This window comes from Sceloporus undulatus, chromosome 3, assembly GCF_019175285.1.
Source record: "Sceloporus undulatus isolate JIND9_A2432 ecotype Alabama chromosome 3, SceUnd_v1.1, whole genome shotgun sequence".
Taxonomy (NCBI): domain Eukaryota; kingdom Metazoa; phylum Chordata; class Lepidosauria; order Squamata; family Phrynosomatidae; genus Sceloporus; species Sceloporus undulatus.
This window is the reverse complement of record NC_056524.1, coordinates 192709398-192735433: the sequence shown is the minus strand read 5'-3', so window position 1 is coordinate 192735433 and position 26036 is coordinate 192709398. Positions and strand designations below refer to the sequence as shown.

General features: G+C 38.8%; 1 protein-coding gene across 3 annotated transcripts in view; it reads right to left on the bottom strand.

Annotated features, from left to right (window-relative positions):
- The window catches only part of CHST15 (carbohydrate sulfotransferase 15), an 84558-nt gene that overhangs the window by 19847 nt on the left and 38675 nt on the right, over window positions 1-26036 (bottom strand). For all 3 annotated transcript variants that reach the window (XM_042457955.1, XM_042457953.1, XM_042457954.1), the window contains one exon: window positions 1124-2182. In XM_042457955.1, the coding sequence (XP_042313889.1) occupies window positions 1124-1666 (543 nt within the window). In that variant the 5' untranslated portion in view covers window positions 1667-2182. The remainder of the gene's footprint in view (window positions 1-1123; window positions 2183-26036) is intronic.

The window sequence follows — 26036 nt, the reverse complement described above, 5'->3', positions numbered from 1 at the left end:
ATTATTATTATTATTATTATTATTATTATTATTATTATTATTATTATTATTTCTGACTTATGGCAAACCTATTATGGGGTTTTCTCTGCAAGATTTGTTCAATGGAGGGTTGCCATTCTTTTACTGCCACACCTTAAAGTGTTTGTGATCATGAACTTCCTACAACTCACATGTTAGAGAATATCTAGCTCTCCAGATGCTGTTAGACTGCAATTCAGCTTGACGCAGAATAACTAACAGCAAGGGATGATAGATGCTAAAGTCTAAAAATATCTGGAGAACCACCCAAACCCTCCCCATATAGTCAGACCAAAGGGGCACTTGTTCATATATATGTTCAATCACATCTACTAAAATCATAACCCACTGCTCTAATCTATCTAACCAACCATCTAAATCGTGGACTCCAATCCTCTCATATACCAAGAAAAGAAGCAGAATAAATTAAGGTAGTCTTATATAGGCTGCAATGGCGGGGTACAGACCGCCGCTTTGCGGCGGTCCGCCGCCGCCGCCATTTGCTCCGCGCGGGAGCCGCAGCAGCCAAACCGCGCGACTCCCGCGCGGAGCAAAAAAGAAGCTCCATTTCGGAGCTTCTTTTTGCGGCGCCTCAATGACGTCGCGAGGCGCCTGGCGCGGACTCGCTACGTCATAGGCGCCGCGACACGTCTGGACGCTGTGCGTCCAGTACGTAAAGATGGCGGCGCCCATGTAGAAGGGGCGCCGCCATCTTGTACGTATACAATACGTACTAGGGTTAGGGGGGTGCGGAAGCACCGCCCCTTCCTAACCCTAGTACGTATTGTATACGTACTAAATGGCGGTTTGTATCCCGCCAATGTGTCCTGAAACTATACTAGTATAAAACCTAGTGAGGCATTGTATACATGTTCTTCTTCCTTGTTCTTCCTCAGCAGTACACACTATGCCGTATCTAGAGTATAAAAAATCAAGGCCACCTGACAGTCAAACAGCAATGACCATTTAAAGTGAAAATGATCCCTGGGCAATAACCTAGAGCATGCTGATTTAAAATGATAGCACTGGGGATTATCTACCACAATTGTTGAGTCCAGCAATCCTCAATAGAACAAAAATGTGTCCCACGTTTATATATACTCACATGCATTTCTTGTTTCTTCAGATCTTCCACATCTGGAAGTTGTCTGGTTATGAATTCAATGTTTGAATTAATAGTATCAATAATTATTTTAATGCTTGGATAATCCTTTGCATATGAAATATTCATTTTAGACATGTGGTAATGGTCTTTCATGTCACCAAGGCTCTCATTGTCCATTACATTTGAACTGCTGGTAAAAGTTCCATAATGGAGCACTGGCTGTATCAGTAAGATGCCACCTTTAGCTCCCGTCAGTATATATGATGCCATCACTAGCATCATTATTAATAATCCAAACATTAAGCTGCATAGCTTTCCTTTCTTCAAGCAAAACAGACCAGCCCAGCTCTCACTGTGAACAGTCCTTACTTCCAAAACCGCAAGCAAGTTCATCTGTTTGCTATCCACGTGCAACAGAACTTTATTTTCTCCTCTGCATAGAGGATGTTTCTGGATATTGTGACTTGGTCCCTCACACCTGAAACACTGTTTATGCAAGTCATTTGGTAACAATGCTATACAACAATGAATGCAATGCCTCATATTAGTACCATTATAGCACTGGTGTAAGGAGGCATTTACAGCAGTCAGGCAGAAAACTCAAATGAACTTGAGTCATTTTCCACAATCAAACATTCTTGTATAATCTTCTTACAAGCTGTTGAAAGTTATACGTTGTTGTTTTTTAAAAAATAAATAGGTGACTACTTAACCAAATATGGTAGCTTTCAAGAGATGTGTTATGCATAAAAATTGGATCAATAGTTGGGGAAGAGGTTAATAACAAAAAACCTACAGTGCTAACTCAGGTATTCCCCATTGAACAAAATGAAGATAATGGGATTTTACTGTATTGAGTGAAAATAAACAAAAAGCAAAATAAGTCCATCATCCTTGGATTTCATTTTTTAAAAAAATAAAAATAAAAAATAGGTAGGTCAGAGAATATATTCCTTTGAGTTTTAAACAGTTTCCTTTAAAATGCAAAATCTGAGATGGAAGAACTCTTTGGAAAGCTTCATCTTTTATCACACCACTTAGGAGGACTTGTTGTATAACCTAAAAGAAAACACATAAAGAAACCAGATAATGATATCTATTGAGAAGACATATCAAATTGTTAATCACTGTACCAAACAGTTGACTACCAATAAACAAAATATTTGCACTGGTTGATAGATTTTTGCTAAACTAAGTATTAAAAATGTAGAAAGAAAACTGTAAATTAGGAAGAGGAATACAAGGCATCCTGAACAATTCTGAACAGCATGTTGAAGGACTGAACCCAATCAACTATTGATATCTTCTTCTAGTGACACCAAGCCACAGCATTCCCATTTTCTGAAGATAATTTTCTGAAAATCTCTGTGTGGAGATGAAATTTCTCTGGTTTTGAATGGCATCTGATGCACACTTTTGAGCCAAATTTGTTGAACCACACAGTTTAATTTTGTATCAGTGATTTTATTGCTATTGTTAGCTGGCTCAGGAATCCATGTGATGAAGAGTTAAGGAATGAAATTAGAGGCAAAGGCAGACAGCAAGGCATGAAATAGTTTTGCATGTGTCAGTTATCAAATTCATTGGGGATCGCAGTAGACATGGCAGCAAGGATGAAATTAAGCAACTATCTGGAACAAAATAAGGCAACAGGACATTTTGGGGCTAGATGATTCTGCGGAATAAGAAAATGGTTCTGTGATCTCTGAAAATATCATACAGGCAAATTTACAAGAAAAGAAAAATAGCAGCACATTGGCAACATTTAAAGAAAAAAACAAGAAGTATGTGTTTGGAGGAACCATTTAGAAACCAAAAGCAGTTGTTAAGGATTAAGGAATCTGTATTAACCACACCCTGGAGATTCTTGAAAATGCATCACATTCATAAATATGTGGGAATGTCATAGCTTACAAATCATGGAAAGATGAAATTAGTTTCTGTTTTTTCAGACTTGTTTACCCATATTCATTATTAACCTTAGCAATAGAGGGGTAATTAGTAACCACTTTAAAAAGAAGAAATACCTCTGGAAAGGCACTTATTGAAAGTCCATTCCTTTCCAGGTCGATAAAGTATATTCAGTCTCCCCTAGAAATACATCACATGGTTGCAGATAAAAGCTAATATTGTGAAGACAGCATATTTCAAGAGGAAATGTGCTGTTTCAAGAGGCTTTACCTGAGTAGTACATTATCTGATCTAATGTAGTATATAGGAAAAGGCATCTAGGCATTCAAGGATCCACAATGTCTCTCTTTTTTAAGGCAGCTTCCACAGTAATAGGATTCTCATGACCTACAATGTTCACATAGCTAACTAAAGGGTTGGGGGGGGGGGGTCAGAAATTAAACTGATTACAGCTGAACGCCCAAGAGGAAGAGGCTCTATTAATGGAGTATTCTGATCTTGGTAATTTCAATCTGTAAATCTTTTTCTTAACATCTTCTAACTCCTGGTTCACACAACTATTTTTCCCACTTTGAAACAAAGTCTGCTCCCATTGAAACTCTCAAACTGGGGATATATATTTGGAGACTGAGGACATTATGACTCCTGTAGATTCATGCTGCTATGGCTATTGCCATAAATTTCCACCCAACATGTCTCTTTTCTTTCCTATTTGAGTTAGAGTTCTGATTGAAGATGGGGTCAGGAAAGATTTTCCAAGAGTAGATCAAGGCTGAATCTTCCTCAATTATCACAAAAAAGATTTCTGGCCCTTCTTGTGGCCCCACTGACACTGTGTACCAGGACCACAGATTGCGGCCTAAACTATATTTTAAATTAATCTGTTTAGCAGAATCTATCTTTCAGTGGGACAGCAAAAACTTTAATATTTCAAGTATCTTCAAAATACTGTTTTCTCAGAAACACTTTTGGACAATCTTACATATTTGATTACATGAACATATCATACACACCAAATTATATCTGTGGCTGCATCTGAACTGCAGAAATAATGCAGTTTGACATCACTGTAACTGCCATGACTCAATGCTATACAATTCTGGAAATTGCAGTTTTGTGAGACATTTAGCCTTCCATGGCCCAATCCCCACTTACCTCTTGATTCGAATCTTGAACCAATTCCTGGAACCGGTTCAGCAAACAGAACTTTGTTTGCGCCATTTTCAAGAATCGGGGCAGGAAGCGACAGCTGCAGCATCCCTGCTATGCCTCCTTCCATCCTCCTGGCCATACCGGTAGGCCAGGGGTGGAGGAGAGGGCAAGGTAGAAGGAGAGAGGCTGGCTGGGTGGACGGAGGACTGAGGATGGAGCAGGTTTGGAGGTATGGCCGGGAGGCCGGGGAAGCCGCTGCCAGTGAGAACCAAGGTGGATTCGAATCCAATTCGAATCTGCCTGATTCCCACTTGGGCTGAATAGATTTATTTCTAAATAAATCAATTCAGTCCAAAAAACACCCCATTTTACCCGTGTCTTTTTGACACGGGTTAAATGGGTAAAAACCATGCCCCCCCCCTTTCCAAATCACTTTAGAAATTCAAATTAAGTGGGAACCATGGTGGTTTAAATTGATTCATTTGGAATCACAATCTGGTTTAAACCATAGTGGGAACAAGGTGCTTATGACAGGGCTCTGGTACAACCAAACAACAGGTAGCAGGATTCCATGGCATTGAGCCATGGCAGTGGTGTCAAACTGCATTATTTCTGCAGTGTGGTAGCAGCTTGAGTTACAAGAAAAAAAATGAACTCAGAAATCCCTCATACTACATTAAGAATAGCATTGTGACTGTATTCAACTAGGTGTTGTTGCTACACCAAAGAAATAAATGACTAATTTACTTACAAGGACTTTGGGGTGGATACAGACAAGTGGCTCCATGCCACCTTTTTTTGCCCCTCGTCTGTGCCATGGCAGCTACATGGCGCCGCACCAGTACACTCACTAAAAAGGAGCCACTCTAGGCATCTTCTTTTCAGGGCATCATAATGGCACTCACACACCATGACAATAACCCTTCCGGCAAGCGCCGTTTGGGCACTCAGACGTCTGCATGTCATCATCACACACCCCGTGTGGACAGGGGTGTAGCAAAATGGCACACGGGTGCTGGAAGTAGGGCTGGGCGCAGATGGACATCCAGCCCTATGGAGCCCTCAAATCGGCCGCAGGCCAGTGCAAAATGCCAGTCTGTTCCGGGCCTTTCTCCACCGATGAACAAAGCAAATCATCTTTAAAAATCAAAATTACTTTGCTGCTTTTTGGTCAAGTCGTATAGACTAAAATTCTTTAAGCCCTCCCAAAGCTGATTTCTTAAGGCTCAAAGAAAACTGTACACTCCTCAACTGCCCTACAGACTGCAAAGCAAATCGTTTCCCGAACCTTGAAACCAAAGGAACTCTTCCATTCCTGAGTTTTTCTGATATACTACACTGAAATCTCCAGTCCAACATTAGGCAACATTTCTTTGTATGGTTTGTAAAGCCTTCTCTTGAGACTGCATTATTCAGACTGCAAAGAAGTTAGAAGAAAGCTGGGCCCCAAAGGAAATCAGTTAGAATTCAAAATAGTTCAGACACCATATTTTATTTGAACAACTGTGCTTATAGCTACTTGTGAGTTACATAATTTTTTCAGGATATAATAGGATAAATATGAGACAAACAGCTGCATGTATATAACCTGGATTCATAATTGGCACTGAAGATATATAAACATATGTCAGCTATGATTTTCTATATCTAGTACACACTGGTGGCAGTTATAAGATATAAAACTTGATAGAGCAGGGTCTCCTCACAAGACATTAACGAATATGCTGCATTTATTAAATGTGTCTCTTAACTAATAACACTGAGGCTCCTTATAAAAACTAACCAAAATTTAATAGGTCTGCATTCACACTGTTGTGTGATCACAAAATGCTCATAATTAAATGAGGAAATGACAAAAAGTGAAATGGGATGTTTGTTTACAAATACACAGAACTCTGCAGACTGAGAAAAGAACTTTAGAAATCTTTTTTGTTTTTAAAAGAAATTCTAAATAAGGATAAAATAAGCATAAATTAAAATTACTGTATATACAGGACTCATGCACAAGTCGACCTCATGTAACATTGAGGGAAGGTTTAAGGGTCAAAATCATGGATTTTGATATGACCGGTGGATAAATTGAGGGTAAAACTTAGCGGGCTATAACAAAGGATGTAAAGGGGAAAACATCACTTCCATTCCTCCTTCTCCTTCTCTGGACCTCTCCTGACCACCCAACACCACTTCCCAGGTGCCGGAGGAGAGGTTTTAACATTGGGTTAGGGAGGAAAGGAAGTGGAATTAAATGGGGTGTTTCTTTGATGCAAAGAGAAGGCTTTCAAATCAATCTGGGAAGGGAAAGAAGAGAGGCTAAAAGGGATTTCTTTGATGGGAAGAGAAAGCTTTCAAATCAGAATGGGAAGCTCTTTCTCACACACACACACAAAAAAACTCCTGCCTCAAGGTATGAAAAGTGGGGCATCAGACTGTGCTTGTTTCAGGACCTTTCTAAGCAGCATTGGTGTATTGACCCTGTATATAAGTTGACCCAGGGTTTTAGGATCAATTTTGGGGCATACATTTATCAACTTACAGTCAAGTATATACGGTATATATACTTCTCTATAAAGAATAGGGAAACTCTTGGAAATGAGTTAATCAATATTTCAGTAGGATTATTCATACTAGCAAAATGTAAAAATTGCTGGATTTTACTGGCACCAAGTGGATTTGTACTAAGAGAAGTGAAGAAAAGGGGAAGAGAAAGAAAATAAGAAGTGTTCATAATGAATGTATAATGTGGTTGTAAACAGTCTAAATAGGCAAGGTAATGTAAAGAAACCTGAAAAATTCTTGCGATAGCGATTTACAAGGGCTAATGTGACGGACCATAGCTTCTGAAACTGTATTAGGAAATTATACTGTTGTATTTTTAAATACATGAAAATAAGTTTTTACCCTTTATAAATGAACTATTATCATAAAACCCAGTGCAAACATTCATTTAAACAGTTAGTTTAGAAGTTATGTAACAGCTCTTTTAAAAATTGGACCACATGATGTGTGAGAATATATCATTGGTATTTCTAAAGTTAAAGTTCATGTTAAAGCAAATAAACTTTGATACCAATCTCTGCAGAAAACATTAATGGCATAAGAGTCTTACCCAGACTTTTAATGCTTGTAGTGCAAGAAGACTCAGAAAGTTTTAGATAGGAACTTTCCTGAACAAAGATTATTCATACTAGAGGCTGCATACTCTAGGTTGGTGCTTCTCATGTTATATGATGTGAGGCGTTAGAAATTTCTCCTTGCAACATGACTGGGACCAGTACCATATTTGTGCTGTGACTGTTTCATTCCTCCCTGGAAGTTCATTGTTGACTGGCAGCCAATGGCTTGCAGATTGTCACCAGTCCACAGAGCCCCATTTTGATAAGTACCAGTCTAGGATGTTCACATATTGCGGTCAGCAGATGTAGTCTGTATTTGGAATAGGTGTAATAGGTGTGTGTAATAGGTGGTTAACAGTCTGTATACATGTTATTCATAGCTGGAACCGTTTTATTCAAATACTGTGCAATGTGAATGCTGCTCCAGGGCTCATCCTGCCATTCTATTGCCTCAAAACTGCTGCTACATGAAGGCTGTGTTGGGGGTATTAAAGATAGCTCACCACCATCTTTAGTTTTGTCTTTTTCTCCACACACTCTTGCTCTCTTTGGTCTTATTTACTCCTCTCCTCAGTCTTACTTTCTCAGATTTTTCACTCTCTCTCAGAATTCCCTCTTTCACATATAAAATATTATCCTCAAAATATCCTATGGCAGCTCCTTAAGAACAAAGAAGGCTTGTGTCCCATGCAGGCTTTAGGGGCTATTTTTATAGCTTCTATAAAGTGAACATGTGCTCACACAAATATACATGTATTAATTCTACCCAGGTAAAGCTGCCCACTTGATCTGTACTCTAGATTTATCCCTGGGTACAACTCAGGAATAAACACATGCACAGAGATTATCACAAATGTTTGAAAATTTGTCCATACAATGTGAATACAAGTACAGTGGAATATGTGAACACTCCTTTAGTTAGTATGAGATCAACCCTTATATTTACTTGGTATTCAAAAACCTAACATACACAGGAATTCTTCACTCCTAAGAACAGACCACCAGAAAGTACGCGACGAGCTTCCGCACCCCCCTAACCCTAGTATGCGCTCTGCGCGCACAAAATGGTAGCGGCCGTTCCACATGGCCGCCGCCATGATTACGTCACGACCACGCCGCCTCCACACGAGGCGGTGCGGTTGTGACGTATTGAGGCTGCGCCACGGTGCATATGTGCCTTTTCTCCGGCCCCGGAAGGAGCGCGATTTCCGTGCTCCTTCCTCGGAGCGTCCGGGAGACATGCGGTGTGGCAGCTGCAGCTCCTGGATGCTGCAAGTGGCGGCGGCGGGAGAGCGCCACTTCTCGGTGGTATGTAACTCACCCAAGTTTCCCCTTCATTTGTTAAATATTAATTCATGGCCAACTGTGACTGGATACACATCCAATCCCAAAAGAAGTTCAAACAGAGTATCCTAGTAGTACAAGAAGGAAAGCTCCCTCCATCCCGGTTATCAAGATTATTTCTCCAACATCAGATAATCCCGTTTCAGATCTTGTTTCGAAAAGGGCTTTCAGAAAATCATGTACAGGCTTCCAAGATTTGACTTAACACATCACCAGCTGGCATCTTCTGTAAAGGGCAAAACTCCCTACTAGAAAAGGATCTTATGAGGGGGTCCTCAGTATCTGGTTAACCTTACACAGCTCTGTATCTTTTTCCATGTCTTCTTGTCAATGATCCCAAGTGTGCAGATACTTTATTATTAGTTTTTATTTGGATGCCAAAGTACTTATTCCCACAGTGGAAAATATGGGATTTGACATTGTCAGCGTTAGACACTTTCATAGAAGTAATTTAAGGAAACTGTTAGCTGTGTTTTAAAATTTCTGCTTTATATTTCTTAGTTAAAATTGTAAGATTTATAGCCATTTTATTGTAGGCAAATTGATGATACAAAGATGTCTAGGGTACTATATATTATGGCATCTTAGGTTTGGAAACACAAAGCCTCTAAATTGCAATGTGCTACAACTATCCTCAAGAGTTTGGAACAAAAGTTGGTTCCAAATGGCTCTGCAGATATACCCAGTAGAAAAATCTAACTAATATGATGCTGGCATATATTATTTTTATTTCACTATATGATACTGTGGTAAAAGTGTGCAGCAATGTTGTAAAGAAGTTGTATATCTAATACAGTTTCCACTGTGAAATGCCATGGCACATTTCTGAGGATATGTCAAAAACTTAGTAGATTGGATCCAAAGATAGGATAGTGAAAGAGGAAGAGATAAACATAAATCCTGCAACTCCATATCCCACTAAGCCTCTAAAAACCCCTTCTGAGGGGTGAGAACTCTACCAGATGATGTGAGTTGTGTCATCGGGTGTGTAGGGGAAAACTAGTGTATCTTTACATCTTGTTGTGTGCCTTCAAACCATTTCCAACTTATGGTGACCCTAAGGCAAACCTATCACCATGTTTTCTTTGTAAGATTTTTTTCAAAAGAGATTTGCCTTTGCATTCCACTGAGGCTGAGAGACTGTGACTCACCCTGTGGGTTTCTATGGCTCACTAGAGATTCGAAACTTGGGACCTTATCGCACACAGAAACGTAAACGTTCTAGGGACGGGAGGAGGACTCTCGGTGCGCGCGCGACCTCCAAAAACGGATTTTATCGCACACGCAAAAGTCCTCCAAGAGGCCCCGTTCCGTCCCCCGTCGCGCACCCGTTCGCGTCCAGTCCTGACGGGCGTGATTTTTGCCTGACGGATTACCTTCCGTCGACAAAAATGGCGCTTGTCAGGACTGGACGCGAACGGGTGCGCGACGGGGGACGGAACGGGCCTCTTGGAGGACTTTTGCGTGTGCGATAAAATCCGTTTTGGGGAGGTCGCGCGCGCACACGAGAGTCCTCCTCCCGTCCCTAGAACGTTTACGTTTCTGTGTGCGATAAGGTCCTTGGTCTCCAGAGTTGTAGTGCAATGTTCAAACCACCAGACTACAATGGTTTTCTTTATGGGAAATGGAGAACTATTTTAAAAATTGGGAGAGGAACTTTATTATTTTTCTTGCCCTCATGATCATTCTTTATGATTATTCTTGGTGTGTCAAACTCCACCCCATTCAAGAGGGTTCTCAAACCCTGGAAGAACTGGAGAGGAGAAGGAAGCTCTCCATACCCTTTAACCATCACATGCTAGATCCAACCCAATATATTCCCTTCAAGGTTCAGAAATTTAAAATGATGTGATCATATATGATTTAGATGGCCAGAGACACTTGAATTTCAGTTGCACTGTTAATGCATATAGAACAGACAAATTCTAGGAGAATCTTGAATTACTGTATATACTTATGTCTAAGTCTAGAAATTTTAGTCAAAAAATTGACCCCAAAACCTGGGTTGATCTAGGTTCAACTTAGTACTGTACTTTAAGTCTTATCAAAAAGAAAAAGAAAAAAAGGAGCCATTTCCTTCACAGTAGAGTAGCAAAAGGCAACAGCTTATGCTGTCCTGGGAGCAGCTAAAAGAAACACCAGCCTTGCCAGAAATTTTCAAGTTCTTTGGCATCATATTCTTTTTCTTTGTTCTTTACATCCTTTTTACATGCCCCTAAGTTTTACCCTCAGTTTATCCACGGGTCATTTCAAAATCCATAATTTTGACCCCCAAAACCTGCCCTCGATTTATAAATGAAGTTGACTTATAGTCAAGTATATATGGTATTCAATATCCTGATATTTGTAAATCCACCTGTTTAAAAGATTAAAATGGGATGGGAAGTTTCATACAAAACTATAATGCAATTTGGGTGTCATTAAGTTACTATAGTTTTAGAACAAAGGCCTGTAGACTATAGATGAAGTGCAGGAGAGAAAAATATGAGGAAGGAAGTATGGCAAATATCACAAGATGCGTGAATAAGGATAATAGCTTCACCTCACTGCATCAATTTTTTATTATAAAAAGAAAGGAAGAGGGTGAGTGAGGTCCTGTAGTACCGTTAAGAGTGATTTATTTTTGCATAAGATTTCAGAAATGAGAGTCAACTTCCTCAGATTGCATGGAGAAGGAATTTTATAAACAATATACAGTATGAATTAGCACTACATGATTTCTCAGCCTATATTCACTCCAGTAACCAATTAGACATTCTGGAAAGCCATATATTCATACCACTCTCACCTCCCACATTAAATTATCACAGTTTGAGCTTTATTCAACAGAACAATCATTGAACAAATTCCCAACCTGCCTAACCTATGATGAATGTACCTAAAAGAAGCCTTACTTGCTGCCTTGAATTTCTTACATTAGTTTAAGGTGGACTACTGTATGTTCCTGTACATAAAAGTGGGATTATAGCCAGCCCAGATGCTTCATTATTAATGCCCAAAGTGTTTACATGCACAACTGTAACTTCTAGTGATGATTATGACATGTGCCTATGAAGTTTCCTCACCAGCCACAAATCCCAAGAGGACATCAGGGAAAGACTAAGAATTCACAGAGACTGAGTGAAAGAGTGAGTCTTAAATTAGCTACTGAACCATCTTTTTCCCCAGTATGACACCATGTCTTCCCATTCTTTAAACAGAGAAAAGACTACAGATGCATAGGTATCCATTTTTAGCTTTTGTTTATCAGTCTGTGTAGCTAAAAAAATTTATTCATAAATAGTTCTAAAAATACAATATTTTTTTAAAAGCGAGACTCATTAATTTTTACACATGAATTTTTTACACATGAAATAAAGAGATGTACTAAAGAACTATGCTAAAAGGTCTTTTCAAATAAAAAGGTCTTTTTGTGGCATCAAAAAGACCTCGGGGGCAATCTAAGAGGGCATCTCTGGGGTAATCTAAGAGGGCATCTCTGGAGTGCCACAACAAAAAGCCCCTATCACCATTACTACTACTTCCAAAGGTAAGAGAAAACAGACTTCTGAAGCTAACCTAAACATGTGGTAAGCTTTTAGGCACATAAGAACTATGGCTTCAAAGGGCAAAAGCAGTACGTTGGGTGTGCTCAGAAATGGACCAAGAGCCAAATATTTGTTTCAAGACTGGCAAAAAGTGATCCATTTGCCCAGTTCCAAGCCCTACTTTAGTGAATGCAATAGACATCACCTCCATACCATAAAAACGATTTGTTATTAAAACCTCTGTCTATTTTGGACTGCAGTCTAACCCTTCTGGTTAGAATCTTGTCAGTGCCTTATGAGTTGAGTGTATAACATGGGTATAACATCCACAGCCATTTTACTCTGTGGTTGCCACAGAGCTGACACCTGCACAGTTACACTGTCCATCAGGATCATGGCAGTAAATTCCACAGATCCAAGACAAAACTATGGCTTCACAGATTTAATCTGTGACTTTTAAATAAATCTATTTTTATGTGTTAAATGATAGAAGGAAACTGACTTGACCTGACAATGAAATCCAAGTTAACTCCAGTCCTACGGTCTCCCAGATTCATCATCCTGTTCTCAACCTTATCCAGGGATAGGAAGATTATTGCAATTCTTCATCTTCAAAACAAAACAAAAAACCCTACACCACTTTATTAATAGAAGATTTGAAATTTCTCTTCAAAGATGAAATTTGTTTTGTCCAAGGTGCTATTACTGAAGCCAGACAAAGCTTGTATGACTGACATTAATTTTCCTTCTTTCAAAAATGAACTGTCAAAACTTTATTACAGAATGTAGCACGGTGAATATTGCCTAAGGTTTCAAAGCATTGTTCATTCCTCTTTCTACACAAGCAAATTTATTATGACACTTCATATGGAAATAAAATGAAGAAGGATTTATGAGGATGCTATTGGAATTTATTGGAATGCTTTAAAAGCTATTTAAGTGCAACTAGTTGTGCTATTTGAATGTGAAAGCAATGAGGTAAAGACTAATAGAATCTGCAGTCAGATGCTAGTTTGGCTATGGATGCATTTATCTATACAGTTTCCACTCCAACAACTGATACACACATACATTTGTTTATCTGTATTGTGATATGTTTTTAAAAACAATTGTAAAAATAACATTCCAAAAATTAGTGAGAAATATTTGGCTCAATGGTAAGTGGTGAAAACAATTTAAATAGGGAAGGAATGTATTCCCTTTGCAAAATTGTTTCTGTCTAAGGGCAGGTTTATACTTTCCAGAATATTGCAGGCTGCCCACCCCTGAATATTCTGGCTCCAAACTCCCCCCTCCCCAATTTCCCCTTACCTGGTCTTTTTTGATGCAAGTTTTCTGCTCTTGCAGCAAATGATGGGTGGCTGCCTTCCCACGCAGCATCCTTTTGTTACCTAGTACCACTGCAGAGGTCAAAACAAGGTACTCAGACATGCTATCAATGCTGGGCACCTCTTCCTGACCTGAGAGTGAGTTGCACAGCTCCAACACCTGGAGGCTCAAGAGGGCCACAAGTGAAAAGGCAGCCACAATCATGGCTGCATAGAGAGCCTCAAACCTACAATAGAAGTTGAGTTATTTAAATGTTGGTTGGGGAAGCCAGCGTGGTTTAGTGATATGACTCTGGAGACCACGGTCCAAATCCCAGCTCGACCATGAAAACCCATTGAGTGACCTTGGGCAAGTCACACTCCCGCAGCCTCAGAGGATGGCAATACCAAATCCTCTCTGAAGAAAACTTGCAAAGAAAGTCCCATGACAGGTTTACCTTAGGGTTGCCATAAGTGAGAAATGACTTGAAGACACATAGCAACATCAAACAAATAGGGGAAAGAAACCCCACATTGAGTGTAGGCATTGTGAAAACAGTTCAGACACAATTTGGGGTTTTGGCCTGACATCATGTAAACAGGACACAGCAAGGCTGGGGCGGACATCATAGTAATCGACCATGTAGACAAGCCCAGAGATAGGTTGCAGTTAGTTTCCAAGCATATCTAGAGAAAGGTGCCATTGATTTCAAAATTCATCCACTAATGAAATTAGATTTTAAGGTTCCAAGGGCAGCTCTAACTCTGCCAACTTACTTTTTTTTTTAGATATGAAGGATGACACATGGTCAATTTTGTAAGGCTATGTTACCCATATTGATATAACTCTCAGTATCACATCTTCTCAGCCTCAGGGGAAAAATAATGGCAAACCTTCTCTGAATAAATTTTGGTAAGAAAACCGCTTCAATTTTCTGTGGGTTTTCCAGGCTATGTGGCTGCACTCTGGAAAAAAAATATTCATGATGTTTTTTACACTTGCATCTGTAGCTGGCATCTTCAGAGGGTTATGATGCAAGCCACAGATGCCACCCACAGAGTCAGGTGAAATGTCAGGAATAAATTCTTCCACAATGCAGCCACATAGTCCAGAAAACCCACAGAAAACTATGGACACTGTCTGTGAAAGCCCCACTGCTGAAACCAAAAGAATGAATAGCTAATGCAAAGAGGAAATGCATATCACCTATAATCTAAAAGACAAAAAGTACATATTAAACAGTAAGTATGATTGCCATGTTTGCACAATAATTAAAATTAAATTTTAATTAGTTTAGCAGATACTGAATAATATTTTTTTTGAAATTGTGTATTTTGTCTTTTACTGTGTTGCCTATGATATTTAAACAAATACTTAATAAGGCATATTTTTAACTATCATCCACAACTGATTGCACCTTTGCAAGCACTCAATACATTTCAAGTGTGTGTATACTGTAAAAATAACCTAATGGATGAACAGAAAGATAAGTTATTGTCTAAGGTAATTATCCAGATATAATGTTCCTTCCAAAATCTTGCACTATGCATCAGCAAAGAAATTGTCTTTGGTAGATTCTGTCATTACTCTAGTACCTCCATCATATCAATCCTTCTTAATTCTAGGGCCTCACTTTTATATATATTTATGTATCTTTCTGATTCAGCAAGCCAACCTAGACACATATAGCTCATATTTCATGACTGTGAACTTCCCACTCTGCTCCATGCCTATGCATGTATTTTCATTTTTCAAATTTGCTGTATTTTATATATCAAAGAAGAAAAAAAGTCAGAATATATAATGTGAAATACTATGTATTTCTAAATCAACACAAATGATTTATGCCCATACTAGTTGCTGTCTCCATTTCTTCACAAGAGCTGCATTCAATTATTAAAGTAATGTACCTTTTCCTTGGATATTGCAAAATTTCTGCAAGTAGCCAAGGATAGTTTGTTCTGCCACCCAATATAAACCTGATGCATTTCCTTAGAAACCTTCTTACCCATCATAAATACCTTATTACCCATGCAGTGTTTCTTCCTATGCACTCTCACTCTCTTGTTATTTGCCATTAAATTAGTTTTCACTTATGGCAATGCTAGTGTTGACCATCTAATGAAATACCAGGCTGGACAAACAATTTTGTTTTCAGAAATGTGTGTAATAGAGCCTTCTTACTAATCAACAGAAAATACAGTCAGTCTCCACCTTTCATGAGGGTTGGGGTGCAGCATCCCCATAAAAGTGGGGGGAAACATGAACATAGGACTTTATTCTTTTCACTATTTTTCTAAGCCTTTCTAGGTTATCCAGTGTGACTCTGTAGTGAACTTGCACCAGACACTGATGATAAAATCATGTGGGTGGAACTAAAATGCCTAGAGACAACTCATTTTTTCAGTCATATATAGGGCAGCAGAGGAGGCTGCAGCAAATACAGTAATCTGCAAATAATCCAATCCATTCAACAACAGAACAATACACAGATTAACATGTAAATCACTCCTCCCAACCTAGAGTCACACAGTGTGTGTGTGTGTGTATGTATGTATGTATGTATACACACACACACACACACACACACACACACACACACACACCCCACTCACTTCCATGCCAGCATTCTCTGAAGATGCCAGCCACAGATGCCAGAGAAATGTCAGGAATAAACTCTTATAAAACAAGGCCACATAGCCTGAAAAACCCACAAAAAACTATGGATACCGGCCATGAAAGCCTTCGACTTCACAATCCAATCCACAACTGCTTAACACACAAATGAGGAAGGACAACTGCACATGCATTCAAATTACTCCTCCCAAGACGGCTACCATTGCTAGTGATATGCATTTTGGAGATGCTGTGTTTTCCTTTCTTTGCAATAAGTCTTTGAAGAACAAGGGGTTGCACTGGATGGCCCTTGAGGTCTCTCTTCCATCTCTTTGATTCTATGATTTTATATCATTCTTATTTCATAACAATTTAATCCCTTCTCCAGATTTCAAATGAACAGTTTGTCAATACTTTCATAACTCTCTTATGCAAGGAAAGTAAATTTTATTCATATCTTGTGGTCTGGAATGCCAATTCAGAAGGATTTGTGCAATTAAGATTCCAGTCTGTGGTGTTAATGCTACAGATTACCATGCAGAAGTCCCTTAAGTAACACAGTAGACATCAACTGTTCTCTTGGAGTAGCAAATGTTCTCTGTTTATTAATATTTTATCATCAAGGGCTACTGTGTACTCAATGCAATAATGCATTCATAAAAGGGATATAACTAATAGGGAGTGTTACACTTTACAGAAGATGCCCGTGCAAAATGAAATTCAACACGGAGAAATGTAAGGTACTGTACTTAGGGCAGAAAAATAAAATGCACAGATATAGGATGAGGGATACCTGGCTGAATGAGACTACACGTGAAGGGGATCTGGGAGTCCAAGTAGACCACAAATTGAACATGAGTGAGCAGTGCGATGCAGCAGCTAAAAAGGCCAATGCAATTTTAGGCTGCATCAATAAAAGTATAGTGTCTAGAGCAAGAGAAGTAATAGCGCCACTGTATTCTCCTTTGGTCAGGCCCCACCTGGAATATTGTGTCCAGTTCTGGGCACCACAATTTTAAAAGCATATTGAGAAACTGGAGCGTGTCCAAAGGAGGGCGACTAAAATGGTGAAAGGTCTGGAAACCATGCCCTATGAGGAACGACTCAGGGAGCTGGGGATGTTTAGCCTGGAGAAGAGAAGGATAAGAGGTGATATGATAGCTCTATTTAAATATTTGAAAGGATGTCATATTGAGGAGGGAGCAAGCTTGTTTTCTGCTGCTCCAGAGACTAAGACCCGGAACAATGGATGCAAGCTACAGGAAAAGAGATTCCACCTCAACATTAGGAAGAACTTCCTGACAGTAAGGGCTGTTTGACAGTGGAACACACTCCTTCCTCGGAGTGTAGTGGAGTCTCCTTCCTTGGAGGTCTTTAAGCAGAGGCTAGATGGCCATCTGTCGAGGATGCTTTGATTTGGATATCCTGCATGGCAGGGGGTTGGACTGGATGGCCCATGCAGTCTCTTTCAACTCTATGATTCATTATGGTGACCTGTTTAATCAAATCTTGGGAGCCTATGCATGCTTTTTTGAAAGCATATTTTGAAATGAGATCTCAAGCAGGAAATCATCTGAGGATGAAACTAAAATTGAGAAAGGAAGTTCCACAAAGTTCAGTAAAACACTATTTCCAAAACATATGCTAAGACTTCATAGGTGAATCTGATAACTGTGTTCCAGCTAGCTGTACATTCAATGGTCACTAAGAACAGAGGAGAATAGTATTTAATATGGCTCATTTATTTTAGCAATTATGCTCTTAGGGAATGACATCACTTTTGCTTTGCACATACATGTATTCTGTTTCCATAAGCACATTAATCCAGTGAAGTTTATGTGCTTCACTGATATCTGGGTAAAAAATATACACTGGGCCCTCCATATTGGTGGAGTTTGTTTCTGGGGCAACTGTGGATACTAAAAAATGTGGACAGTTGTGACCTATTTTATTCACTAGTGGTGCAGCAAACTCATACTCTTTATTGTATGAGTGTTCACATCTCCACCACTAAATAATATGGGGCATGGCTATCCACAGGTCAAATTTGCAGATCAGAAGCCTGTCGATAGCGAAAGCCCACTTTAAGCCTAAAATCAAATTTGCCTGAGTACTGTCATTCTGATTTCCACACTAGATTAAATACTAGGAGAGACATGGAATTGAACTCGGACAATTCTCCACCCACAGTAGGTGATAGCATCAAATCTTGCAGAGGCAAAGCAATACATTAAAAGGAAGATTGGACAACCTATGTGCAGACTAACATGTGACCCTTGGCCTGATCTCATCTAGCTCTCTGCCTAATTTTAAATGCCTCCTGCATTTGAAGATCACTGCAAGATCTAGTTCTTGTTCAGAAGCCCAGAAGAGAGGAGGAGGAAGGGGAGGAGAGGAGGAGAAAATGCAGAGGAAACATGTGGACAGATGGACAAACTGGCAAAACCATCTCTGAGTATTTCTTGCCAAAGAAAACCCTATGAAATTTATGGGGTCATGAAGTCAACTGGCAATTGGAAGGCACATACACACACGGGCAAAAGAGTAGCACCGCAGTCTGAAACAATTGTAGCTCAAATGACATGATGTAATTTCTATAAATGAACTAGCTGAAGAATAAAAGGGAAATTCATCAACAACAGAAAAAAGTGCTGTTGGAGATGGGATAAATTGTTGGGCTTCTCAGATTAATGCCTTCCTAATAAACTTTGCATGAACTTGTGGCTATTTACTTCTGAGCAATCAAATGTCTGCCAAAAAAAAAAGGGGGGGGGAATCAATTATATGGGAAATCACTAACCTCTGTGACCTCCTCACAAAAAGGTTTGAGTAATGTTTCTGAAAGCTCACATTACACTTTATACAGGTCAGTGACCTACTCCAGCTCCAGTATTCCAACACTCAGCTCCGTATAAAAATTTGCAACACTCAGCTCAAGTATGAGTTTCTCTGAAAGCAACAGCTAATAGCGTGTAAGATATTAAGAGAGTTTAGGGTTGCTGCTGCTGTTAAACAACATTTGGTAACAGTCAGAAAACATAAACTTGTCACCATAGCTTTTAGAAAGACTGAGAACTTTTCCACAAAAGGCACAATTCTTTTTTACTTAAATGGTGACTTTATAAATTATGCTGCAAGTTATTGCAGTTGTCCTAAAAGATTCGATTCAAATCTATCATACCTACATTTACAGAAAAAAGGAAGCCATCTCTATGAATCATCTTCATTTATATCAAAAGAACATACAGCTATTTAAATCAGCTGTTCTAGTTCATTGTTTCTAAGTTCCTTCCTTGGAGAGGAAGTCAGGACAGTTTCATTTTTTCTTAATGAAGATTCTTTTGGCAATATTCTTCTTCACCTGTGTTTTTAAGGAAGCTATTACTCTATTTCTATATGGTATTTGCAACATAAAAATATACTCCCTACTATGAGATATATATAAAGCAGATCTAATCAGGCTAAAGAGTGATTCAACTTTAGCTTTTCAAGCAAATCTCAAGCTTATAACCTGCAGATCCCAAGTCCCATATAATAGAATTTGATAATGGGACTTGGTTTTCATTATGAAAAACTTTACCTTCCCTCTGTGAAGACACACTATAAGAAAAATGTACAACAGAATTACTCCTACAACCTCAGTGACGCTGAGACTGTTGCACCCACATAATTTTCATTGTTTTACCAACAGGATACACACGTGTTTAACTTCAAAGACAGGTTTTACCACATTCTCCCGTCTGCAGTCTGTCTGTGACCTGGGCTTATCCCACAATTTTTCAAGGACAGGAAAATTCTGCCCTTGAAAAGCCATGGGATAACCCCAAAATGTATATGGGCTGCAGATGGGAGAATGCACTAAGACCCATGTTTGAAGTTAACACACATGTATTCCATCAGGAAAACAACAGGATAAAGCATGTGTGATCATCTCCACTGCCTCCTATTGTAGCTATCTAATCATTTGATTCAAGAGGAATTGAGAAAACATGTCTCTCACTCACACAAGAGAATAATGGAGCGAATGAAACTATGTCATGGTACCAAAATGAGACACAATTATATTTACTGGCATCTCTTATAAGATTTATTTTGTTGTGTGCGTTCCAGTCATTTCAAATTTATGGTAAGCCTATCACAGAATTTTCTGGGGCTGAGAGTGAGTGACTCCCCCAAGGTCACCCAGAGGGTTTCCATGGCCAAGCGGAGAATCAAATTCGAACCTCTAGAGTCCTAGTCCTATGCTCAAACCACTACACCATGCTGGCTCCAAAGAGTCAACCATTTTTAAATATACCTTAAAAGGAACTTAAAGATATGCACATTCCAATAAGTATTAATTCCTTATGTACTGTATTTGTGAACGCAGTATCTGCAGTCTTGCTTAGCCATGTCTAAAAAGTTCTCTCTAGGCATATCCAGGTCCTCCAGTATGATTCTATTATCAGCTTCCCAAGCATATCATAGAAGTGCCCTGGAGGACCCAGAAATGTCTAAAGAAGTGCTCTCTCTAGACCTTTCTAGGTCATTCAGCTTGATTCTGTGTTATGCTTGGTCTGGAAGATGTTCATCTCACTGAAAATTATAAGGTTCCCTATTACCCATGGTTTCAGGTATCCACAGTGTGTGTATGTGTGGTGGAACATAACTCCCATGGATACGGGGGTCATACTATAAACTGCTTCAGTTTACACAGTCATGAAAGAAAACAAACAAATGGCACATATGGGTAATGATGCTCAATATTCTGTGTATTTGAAAATGTATATATAACTTTCTTCCTCTCATAGACACCATGAGCAATCTTCTTAAAACATCCCATGCTGCATATACTAAAACTATAATGAAAGAGAATTGGGATTAAATACACATTCCATCTGCATTCTTATAATGACAGCTTGGAACCTCTGCTGCAACATATTCACAACAAACTGTCATTTTTAGAGCCCATGAGTTCTGACTGTTTAAATAGTGCTGAACGCCTGTGATATTTCAGTACTTCATCAGTGGAGACTAAATACACCACAGGCTTAAATGCTATAATATGTTGTTTATGGTAATTAATTTTCAATCCCTAGTCATTGAAGTATTCAGTTGATAGAAAATGACAGCTAGAAAATGTACAGAGACCAACTGGAAACAAATTATGATACAAATTATATCAAAGTAATCTCCATATTCATAGCTTTGTTGCAACTGGGGGGGGGAGAGCAAAGCTATTCTATTTTTCTTTTGCACAATAAAAGAATGATAGATGTATCAAACCCAAATTAAATTGGCTACAAATGAAACAAATGATCCATTGTAACATAACTGTAAAGACATAGTACTTTCCCAAAAAGTTACTAATATTTTTCCAATACACATGATACTAACTCTTAACATGTTATTTGAATATTCTGGGCTAATCATCTCCAGCAACAGAATGGTGAAGGGTCTGAAAGGAATGTCATATTGAGAATGAAGTAAGCTTGTTTTCTGCTGCTCCAGAAAATAGGACATGGAACAAGGGATGCAAGCTACAGGAAATGAAATTCATCTACACATGAGGAGGAACTTCCTGACAGTAAGAGCTGTTCAACAGTGGAACACACTTCCTCGGAGAGTGGTGGAGTCTCCCTCTTTGGAGGGCTTTAAGCACAGGCTGGATGGCCATCTGTTGGGGGTACTTTGATTGTGAGTTTCTACATGGCAGGGGGTTGGACTGGGTGGCCCATGTGGTCTCTTCCAACACTATGATCAGTACATCCTTCAAAGTAAAATGGGCACCACCTGGGATATCACTGCTTGTCCAAGTCTTCATTCTGAGAGCTCTGGATGGTATAGAGTACTGGTGTGTTTTGAATTTGGATGAATCTGAATCCTGACATGGTTTGGCTAGTTCAGTTAGATTCAAATGTCTGAATCAAAGTTCTCCCAAATAGGCCAAATCCACATCTTCACCCTTTGAAAAATTAGGATTCAGAGGATTACAAAGATAGTTCATGTGTTTGCACAACACAACAAACCAAGAATCCACAGGAACTCTGGCTACTCACAAACAAGCAAGTCCGTGCTGCCCAATCACTTCTGCTTAAACAGAAGCAACTTCACTCCTGTTCTATTCTTAAAAAAAATAAAAATAAAGAGTTTGTTCCTAGAAAAGCGAATCAAATGGGATCATTCAAGCAGTGTGGACCACCCAAAACCTGGTTGTCATGTGTTGGAAATGTACCCAATGTGTACCCAGAAATTGATACATTTCTCCCCAACGCACTCTATGAAAAGAGTGGACCATCAGAATGGAACAAGAGTAAAAGAAGAAGAAGAAGAAGAAGAAGAAGAAGTAGTGTAGTTTTATAAACTATCTGTAGCCACCATTATGAGAAATGGAAACACATAATATGATAATGTTGCATTACTCAGTGAACATTCTTAGACAGGGGAGATGTCATCATGATGGGGAAGATTAAGAAGCAGATATAGAAATCCAAGGTTTTTCAAAGCATTTCTAAGACAATTGTAACTGGGCACTAAGCAGACTCAAACTTGCTTAGTACTTGGATGGGACACTGCCAACAAATACATGTACTTTCCATTATATTTCAGAGGAAGAAACTAGCAAAACTACCTCTGAACATTCATCGTCTAAGAAAACTTTATGAAAGTCATGGGTCTGCCATAAGTCAACAAGTGACTTAATGGTAAACAGAGAGAGAGAGAGAGAGAGTCAGCATTTCACACTAATAATTTTTGTAGTCATTAAGAAATGACTACAAACCAAAGAAAGAGTTTGTTCCTAGAAATGTAATTTTTATTTTACGATGTTTTATTCTGGGAAAAGGTGGAATATAAATAAATAAATTAGTAGTAGTAGTAGTAATAGTAGTAGTAAATGAAATTCAAATAACATAAAATTAATCAAAAGGTAGCAACATCTGAAGCCTTTTCTCTTTTTTTCTTTGAAAGACTTCTGATAATATAGAAGATTATCACACAAGGATTTACCGTCAGGGAACTGCTGGGGAAAGGTTTGGCAAGCCTGTGTGTGTATAACGCTAATTTTCCATTTGTGGGAAAGTCACTCTCCCTGAACGATTCAGGGACGCTAGAGGGAGCTCACAATTCCCTAATGCTGAGGATGAATTAAAGGAATACTTGGGTGTGCTTGCCAAAGCTTTCACCAGCGGTTCCCGGACGGTAAATCCTCGTGTGATAATCTTCATAGTAAAAGCAAGGCCATCTGCTTGAGTTTGCAATCATACACATCTGCTTGAGAAAAAGTCTTATTTTGATATGTCTTACTTCTAAGTAGGCACACATAGGATTGTTCTATGAATCCATCACAACACATCAAAGTGTATAATTTGCAGCAGCCAAAACAAAACAAAAAAAAACCTTTTGCAGGCCAGAAAAAAAGGCATTAGGTTTAAATAACTGGAACATCAAAAAACAGCAGAAAGAAAATTTGCCTAGTGTCTCAATTCTGTTTCCAGGGAAGTTTTTCCCAATTAATTTCTGCTTTCTTGAAGTTTAAGATCCTAATGACACAAATTGCACATCACAGCAAAGTACTTCCAGGTGATGTGCATGATTAGATGAAAAGGTATATCACAGGTTTCCTGTGATTATAAAGTTCTTTTTTAATACTTTTCTTTAACTTTGGATTCATTCTCTGATCAAAATTATTCAGAAAACTCCCAAGGCAGAAAATTGGCTTCATATTCACAGCACTAACAAAATAACAATCTATTATGCATTTTAATTATTATTGCTGCCTTTTTGTCCTGTCAAATTTTCCATTTTCTGTACATTTTAAAAATCTATGTGCAGAGTTTCTAAAGATAGCTAAAGGAAATATTTTATAAAAACTGGCACAAAAGATATCAAACATGTTCCCTTTACTTAAGTCACTTTGGTGTGAAAGATGGTATACTTAATTCTCATCCTTTTATCTGAACACAGAGTACTTTCACTTGATCTATAGCTGGGACTTGGCCAGTGGGGGAAAAAATCAGTGTTCTTGATGTTTCCAGCCAACAAAAGATCCAAAAATTGTTAGGTGAAGAAGAAATGAGAAGGGCTATGTCACAGACTAACTGTATAATGTAAGGCAAGGGACTCATAGCAATAACTTCTGGAAAGATATGTGGAATGTAGAGCTTATTTTTATACACATATACTTTTTCATGCATATGAATCCATGTACCATATATACTTGTGTATAAATTGACTTATGTATAAGTTGAGAGCAGGTTTTGGGGGCAAAATCGTGGATTTTGATATGACCTGTGGATATGCTGAGGGTCAAACTCAGGGGCATGTAACAAAGGATCTAAACAGAGGGGGGCACCACTTCGCTCCCTCCTTCTCCTTCTCTGGACGTCTCCCAAGGGTCACAGTCTGGACATGCAAAATGTGGACAAAAATCTCCATTTTCCCTCCCTTCCCCACAACTTTTCCCAAGGCTCATGGATTGCAAAAAGGAGGACACAGACCTCTGATTTCTCTCCCTTTCTCTCTCTCCTCCCTCCTTTCTTCACCAGCTTTCCCAAGGCTCAGAGAGGAGTATTACTGTATTGACCCATATATAAGTCGACCTAGGATTTTGGAACCCATTTTGGGCTTAATTTTTTTCGACCTATAGATGAGTATATATGGTAACTAATATATATCAAAAACTGGGGTAGATCCTACCGTTACTCTCAACTACAGTAGACCCAGGGAATCAATATGGTTTACCTACATGCTGACTTAGAATACCCAACAACTAATTTCATGGATCCAATGTAATTGAGAATAATAAACAGGATTCAAGCCCCAGTCTTTTTTAAAAATTCATCAATTTGGAAACATGTGGTATACTTATTAATTTTTCCACAGACCATGCAAACTACTTTGTAATCATTGCAGTCTTGCACATTTACTGACCTGCTGTTTGCTATAAGTGCTTAGGCCTAATCAAATCTTGTATCCCTGTGGATATAGTCTCTGCTTCTTCTATGGATTCTATTTCATTATACAATTAATTCTTTGCAGACATTCTAGTTTAGCACCATTCTATAAATGATACTAGTAGACTGGTACCATGTTTTGCATCCAGATACAAATCTGGAAATGGTATTTCAACCCCTTACTTTAAAAAGTCAGCACTTTGGAAATTGGTTCCCCCCCCCCCCCCCGAACCTAGAGTTTAGAAGGGTATGTGTTTCATTCTTATAAAAGACGTCTAGAACAAAGGTAGACAAAGTGTGACCTGAAGCTTTTGTATTCCTTCCCAGGCCCCCACAACTTCACTGCTGCTGCCCCAAAAAATGAAATGATAATTGCCCAAAAAATCACACAGAGCTCCCATAAACAGCGCTTTATCTTTCACGTTCCCACAAACACCTCCCAACTCCCCAAACCAGCCTAAAATCCTGGATATTGAAACTAGAAGTAAGTTTTTGCCACTTTTGAATGTGATTTTCAGTAGATTTTTTTTAATGGGGGCACTGCAGAAAAGTATAGGCCTTCAGGAGTGAGAAATGTAAGAAGCACTAGGGTTTACAAACATATGTTGGACAATGGAGCACACCAAAGAATTTCAGAAGTTAATCAGCCTGTGCTTTATAGATTATAGCAAAACCTTTGATTGCATAGATCATGAAAAACTATGGATTGCTCAAAGTTGTGGGTGTGCCACAGTATTTGATTGTTCTGATGTATGATCTGTACATGCATCAAGACAAGAGGCTACCATTATAACAGATTATGGAGAAACAAAATGTTTCCCAAACAGAAAGAGGTCAAGGCAAGACTGCATTCTATCACTCTATTTGATCAACTTGTACAAGTGGGCCCTTGCTATCCACTGCGGTTTGGTTGAAGAACTCCACATAGATACTATATTCCATGGATGCTCAAGTACATTAAATACAATGGCATAGTAAAAATAATGACCACAGATAATTTACATAACTT